This window comes from Petaurus breviceps, unplaced genomic scaffold, assembly GCF_028583685.1.
Source record: "Petaurus breviceps papuanus isolate PSGF00001 unplaced genomic scaffold, PetGlider_PUasm1.0 447, whole genome shotgun sequence".
Lineage (NCBI taxonomy): Eukaryota > Metazoa > Chordata > Mammalia > Diprotodontia > Petauridae > Petaurus > Petaurus breviceps.
The window spans coordinates 415,564-422,596 of NW_027186339.1; the positions used below are offsets into that span (position 1 = coordinate 415,564).

The 7,033-nt window shown below is 38.9% G+C and overlaps 1 protein-coding gene across 1 annotated transcript; it reads right to left on the reverse strand.

Moving 5' to 3' along the window:
- Positions 1–1,030: 1,030 nt before the first annotated feature.
- LOC138171571 (vomeronasal type-2 receptor 26-like) lies at positions 1,031–5,615 on the reverse strand. Its single transcript, XM_069101100.1, is given in 2 exon segments — positions 1,031–1,929; positions 5,137–5,615. Coding segments are annotated over 2 exon segments (1,032 nt in total). The 5' UTR covers positions 5,270–5,615.
- Positions 5,616–7,033: the final 1,418 nt, after the last annotated feature.

Genomic DNA, 7,033 nt, shown 5'->3' on the forward strand with positions numbered 1-7,033 from the left:
GTTTTTTCGTTGATATATTTCACATTGCCTTCTACTTTTTTCAGTTTATCTATTTTATAGTATCTTGGTTTCTCATAAAGTCGTTAGCTTCCATTTTTCTCCAGTCTAATTTTGAAGGTATTATTCTCTTCAGTGCGTTTTTGAAATTCCTTTTTCCATATGGCCTATTTGAGTTTATAAGGCCTTCTCCTCATTGGCTTTTTGAGTCTCTTTTGCCATTTGAGTTAGTCTGTTTTTTAAAGGTATTTTCTTCAGTCAGCATGTGGTCTTCAGTGTGCTTCTCTGTGAGGATACTTACAGTAGATTAGGACCTGAAAAAGGAGGGATTGCCACTTTGCATTTTTGGCACTGGATTAGCTTAAAATTGCAGAGCCCAAGAAGCACTTGAAATAAATAGAGGTTGTAAAGAATGATATGAAGTTAGTGAAATCATTATAGAGGTATTCCGCACGATCACATTTGAGAACATAGGACCAGATGTAACTGAATTTATTCTAGTCTCATTTGAAGGGAAATATTTCTCTTCTAGAATTTATTGTACTTTTTGACATTAAGAAAAATGTATGGATCAAGAAAATTGTTAGATGTGTGGTCTTAAGCCAAGTTAGCACAGGTTACCAATTTAACTGCCTGAAAACAGTTTGTACCATAAAAGTCGTAATTCATTGCATTAGAAACATGGATTTAAAAAGTGAACTCTGGTGCTTTTGAGTTATAAATTTAATTGTTAGACTGATGTAAATATGTTCAAAGTTTAAAAAACTCTATAGAAAAATAGAGGATAGTAATGATGTTTTATTATGAAGTTCAGAGAGGTTTTTTTTTTGGGGGGGGGTTTGCTAAACAATTACCAGCCCACACCTGGGTGTCTCTGATGACATATGGGGAGTTGGAAAAAGAAATTAAATTAAAGTGTCAACAACGGGGCTAAATATAAGCATCTCAAGCTGGTGTGAGTTATTGTTGAAACTCTTTATGGTTCTGGCAGGAATTATGAGGTGATGTCCAAGAAAAATTTCAGCTCTTGGCATCACCTTTTTTTCTTTATTCCTTCCTGGGTGTTCATTTCTGGCTTCAGCAGGATCACGTAGCACTTGGAAATGAAGATGAAGCCCAGTAACCCAGCACTGGAGGCAATGATGCAGAAGATCTCTACAACAACCATGGCCTTGCCCTTGGTGCTCTGGTACGTGGGGAGGAAGGAGACCCACACACTGCAGAACACCAGCATGCTGAAAGTGATGAACTTGGCTTCATTGAAGGTGTCAGGCAGGGTCCTGGCCAGGAAAGCCACAGTGAAGCTTCCCAGGGCTAGGAAGCCCATGTAGCCCAGGACACAGTAAAAGGCAACATCAGAGCCCTCATTGCATTGTATGATGATGTGACCAGGTTCAGAGTGTGGGTCCATGTCTGGGAAGGGGGGAGAAGTTCCCAGCCAGATGCCACAGAGAATCACTTGAATGCCAGAGCAGATGAGGACAATGGAGTTGGACACCCTGGATTGCACCCACATCCTGCCTCTACTCCCTGGTCTTGTAGCTGTGAAGGCCAGAATGACCATGATGGTTTTTGCCAAAATGGAGGACACAGCCACAGTGAAGACAACTGCAAAAGTAGTCTGTCTGAGGAGGCAGGTGGCTGCAGTGGGACGGCCAATGAAGAGCAAGGAGCAGAGGAAGCAGAAGGTGAGGGAGATGAGGAGAGTGTAGCTGATAGTGCGGTTATTGGCTTTGACTATGGAAGTGTCTCGAAACTTCACAAACACCCAGAGAACCAGGGCTGTCAGGAGAGACAAGGCCACAGCTGTCAATGCCAGAGTCATCCCCAAAGGCTCTGTAAGATCCAGGAAGGTCACAAGCTTGGGGAGGCAGAGATCTCTGTCCTTGTTTGGATATTCATTTTCTAGGCACTTGTCACAGTGGTCCCCATCTGAAGAGGAAAAGAATCCAGTGAGATCCTATCTCCTTTTTTCTTTTTTATTGCTTTTTTGGAGGCTGGAAGGCAGTATAATTGGGGTTAAGTGACTTGCTCGAGGTTGCCACAGCTAGTAAATGTTAAGTGTCTGAGGCCAGATTTTAACTCAGGTCCTCCTGACTCCAAGCCAACACTCTATTCACTGCACCACCTAGCCACCCCCACATCCTATCTTGTTGCTTGAGACCTCCTCTTGGAGATTATATTCCATAAATATGCTATTGTGAGAAACGAATATTTCTCTTTTATATTTAGTAACTAAATTATTGTATTAGGATTAAGATTTTTCTCCTTTTCTATTTCCTCATCCAGAAAGCAACCAGTGTGGGAAATCTCTCTTAGAGATTTACCCAGGCCAAGATCTAATCAGACAGGAAAAGGAATTCTGTGTTTGGCCTAATAGATGTATTCTTGCTCCTTGAGTTTTCTCAGACAGTCTGGGGAAAGGTTGATTCCCCTATCATCGAGACAGGTGATACAGAAATTGATGTCACTTTGACCAAGATTTCAATGACCTAAATCAGGTATCATACCTCCCATTGTGTTAACCAAAACATTCCAGTTCATTGCTGTGTTTCAGGAACACCCACTCTGCAAAGGGCATACACACTGTGACCCTCGTGCCATGGGGGTCTTTGTTCTAAGAGAGACTCCTTTTATTAACAAACTTTGGGCCTTATTAATACAATCATTACATTACCCAGAAATTATGTCTCTTGAACCTTTTCATCCTCATACTATTGTCCCTATTAGAAGGTAAACTCCTTGAGGACAGGAACCGTTTTTGCCCTTCTTTGTGTGCACATCATTGAGCACTGAGTTCAGCACATAATACGGGTTTCATAACACTCCTGCCTCTTGGATTGTCTACAAATAGTGAGCTACATTTTGCTGGAGGTGGATATCTTGTAATCAGCTGGATGAGCAACCCAAGAACCCAGCATAATAAACAAAGTGTTCTAGAACCAACTTAACTTTGACTGGGCTTCAGGGCTCATTTGTTGCATAAGATTCACTGCAAAATTGGGTCAGCTAGGTGGTGCAGTGAGTAGAGTACCGGCCCTGGAGTCAGGAGGACCTGAGTTCAAATGTGGCCTCAGACACTTAACACAAAAAATAGCCATGTGACCTTGGGCAAATCACTTAGCCCCAATTGCCCTCCAAAAAAAAAAAAAACAAGCAAAAAAAAAACAAAAATAAAAAAGGTTCACTTCAATATAATACTTTCAGATGCTTTAACATAAAAATGAAAATAACCCAAGTGCTAATCCGTGAGGGGCTTCATCACAAATTGAGTCATCTACATTCAGAGAAGTACCTGTTTATGCCTTCTTTTCCCCTTCTTTACAATTCAATTCTTTTAATAATCAGACCTGTCTTCACTAGCAGATATGACGTGTCACTAGCTGAGATTTTAGTTATTTTATTTTGCTTTCTAAAATCAGACTGTGATTCCACTTTCTCAAATCCTTACCTTGGCTTTGGAGGCAGGTAGAAATCACGAAGTCTTGAGTTCAAATCAAGTCTCGAACCTTTAATAGCTGAGTGATCCTGGCCAAGTCACTTAACCTCTCTTTCTGTCAGTTTCCTCATGTTTAACACACAGATCATGCCGTCTATGACCTTGAGTAGTTGTGATCATCAAATAAGATGACATTTGGTAAGTGCTTTGTGAACTCTCAAGAACAGCAATAATGCTGGCTATCCTCATTCACCAATACAGGCGGAGATGTCTTTTCTGCAGTGTGTGGTCTTAGAGCAGTGATTCTTAACCTAAGGTCCACAGATCCCCAAGTAGGTTTGTGAGTGCATTTCAGAGGGGCCATAAATTTGGATATAAAAATGCATCATTATTTTTACTAATATTATGTTAAATTTAGTATTTCCTGCATTTTAAATTTAAAGAAAAAACAATGCTCAGAAAATGGGTTTATAATCTTCCCAGATGTCCATGAGACACAAAATGCTAAGAACTTCTGTCTTAGAAGGTTCCTTGGGACACAGAGGGATAATTGGCCTTGCCTTAGAGACAAGACTGACCCAGGCAGAAAGTGAATTGATGATAGTGCCGGCAATGTGCATGAATGTTATTGTGGCTCTGTTAAGCTTTGTCTTCCCAGAAACAGAAACTGTGAAGGACTTGAGGTGGGCTGGTCACTGTGAGCTTCAATATGAAAGGGAACTGGACAAGGAACTGAATGAGGAGCTGAGAACTCCCTACCTGTGAATCCAGGTGATGGTTGGTTGAATTTAAACAAGAGCTGGTAACATGGAAGAGGAACTGTGGAATTTGGGAGCCAGCCCCCATCAAGATGAAAGGACTTTTCCTTGGGGATGTAGTGCTAGCTGACAAGATCATAATTTACTGTGACCTAGGGGTGAGTGAACTTTGTACTTTGTACCCCTTAAGAATGATTGAGTTGAGGATGATTAGAAGCTAGTCTCCAATCAAAGAGAAAGAAGACTTTCTGCTTGAGAAATTAAGACAATGTGACCTAGGGGTGGGAGACCTTTGTACTTTGTATCCCTTAAGAGGGATTGCTCCTTAAGGATGATTGGGTTAAGGACTTGCTGCATAATATCTTTTGTTTAAAACTGTATGGCCACTTTAGTGATAAGTTGTTATGTTATATCATTTTGAATGCTATACTTTGGTTTCTGTGAATGTTTTGCTTTAGCTTGCTGCTGAATAAATAGAGAGTTCACTATACTATGTGATCAGTACCTTAAAACTATTCATAGCAGTAGTACTCTGGAACCTGCTTGTGCTTGACTTTATAATGTGTGTGTATGTATGTGTGTTTATACATATACATATGTATACATATATACACATATATATTTAGGTAACATATGTATACATGTATACATGAATATATATACATATATGTTTGCCTGTATATGTATACGTGAATATATTTTAATATATATTTTCAATTATATTTCACATATTGTTGTGATGTCAGACATCATTCTCAGGTTTGTAGTATTTCCAGTTATGTTTCCTTATGTCAGACATTTCTTCTGAATCACCTTGATGGTTTATATACTGTTACTTGGATAGTAACCACTGTTCCTGTGGGTTACATATTACTCCAGTGGCCCAACCCCACAGTATTCTTTTCCAGAAGGCTCACTCAGGAAGCCCGTACAGACACTGACCGATATTATTTAAAATTTCCCCCTCTGGGCAATGGGAACAGGTGAAGCAACAGACAGGCTTTCCCTCCTCAGTTGTCTTCCTGTATCCAGGACCACAGCCGTCACTGCACACAGATCAGGGAACCTGAGCCATTAAAAGGAGAGTGGAAAGTACTCCATTAACTAGAGAGATATTTATGATGTAATGGTGCAGACCAAGAAACTATATCCTCCAAAACAGCACTGGATTGTACCTGGTTCGTGCCAATGGACATCAGTAATAAAATGTTCAGGGGATCTCTTTTCCAGTCCTATATCTGAAATAAACTGTGGAACGTTGACTGCATCTGTTGATCTCTGGGGACCTGAGTTTTATCACTTGTAAAATGAGAGCTTTGTGCTACATGATCTTAGGACACTTACATTCTATACTGCAAAATATAACCTGAATCATTCTATGGTAATGACCTAAATTGACAAATGAAATCCATGTAACAGGACAATATTAAATTTAATTTTTTAGTGAGCACAAGCTTGTAGGATAGGAGTGAATTGACTGTCCCATAAGTATTGTTGATATTTGTCCTTCCTTCTCAAAGAGGACCATCATGTCAGCAATGTGATGACATGACTTGCAAGTGAGTTGGATTTAAGTGGAGGTGTGGGGGGGGGCTCAGATGGGGGGCTATGCAAAGTCACCAACCTCACTTTCTCTTGCAGAATGATCTGATTCCAATGACATGATACAGATCAGGGCAACTGGAGATGGTCCAACATGCATTGGGAGGACTTGGTCTTTTTAAGTTAAAGTCTTTCCCTCGTCTCAGTTTGACTAAGACAATGTCCATTTAGTGATTAAGTCTAGGTAAGAAACACACTCAGAAGACAATAACAAAGCCAAAGTTCCTATATCCAAAATCTCCAAGGGAAATGTGAATTGGTCTCAGGCCACTGAAGAGCTCACAAAGGATTTTGAAAATCGAGTAAGACAGGTAGAGGAAAAATTGGGAAGAGAAGTGAGAGTGATGCAAGAAAATCATGAAAAACGAGTCAACAGTTTGGTAAAGGAGACATAAAAAATAATGTGTGTATATGTATGTGTTTATATATATATATATATATATATGTGTGTGTGTGTGTAGGTATGTATGTATATACACACATATATCTAACGTGTATATATATATACATGAACTTATGTATATATATATATATATATATATATACATATATGTGTGTGTGTTTGCCTGTATATGTATGTGTGAAGAAAATAACACCTCAAAAAATAGATTAGATCAAATGGTAAAAGGGGTCCAAAAACCAATGAGGAAAAGAATTTCTTAAAAAGTAGAATTGGCCAAATTGAAAAAGAGGCATAAAAATTCACTGAAGCTGGGAAACACTCCCTAAAATGTAGACTTGTCCAAATGGAAAAGGAGGTACAAAATCTCACTAAAGAAAATAATTCCTTGAAATTAGAATTGAGAAAATGGAAGCTATGACTCTATGAGAAATCAAGAAACAAAGAAATTAAAGCTAATGAATTAAAAACTTGAAGACAATGTGAAAAACCTCACTGTATAAACAATGGACTTGAAAATAGATCCAGGAAAGAATACTTTAAAATTATTGAAGAACCTGAAAGCCATAATAAAAAAGATCCCCTTATCTTCTTTCAAGTAATTATGAAGGAAAACTGCCCTGATATTCTAGAATTAGAGAATAAAATAGAAATTGAAAGAATCCAGTGATCACCTCTTGAATAAGATCCCAAAATGGAAACTCCCCGAAATATTATAGCCAAATTTTAGAGTTCCCAGATCAAGGAAAAAATATTGCAAACAGTCATAAAGAAACAATTCAAGTATGGTGGAGGCTACAATCAGAATAGCACAGGATTTGGCAGCTTCTACATTAA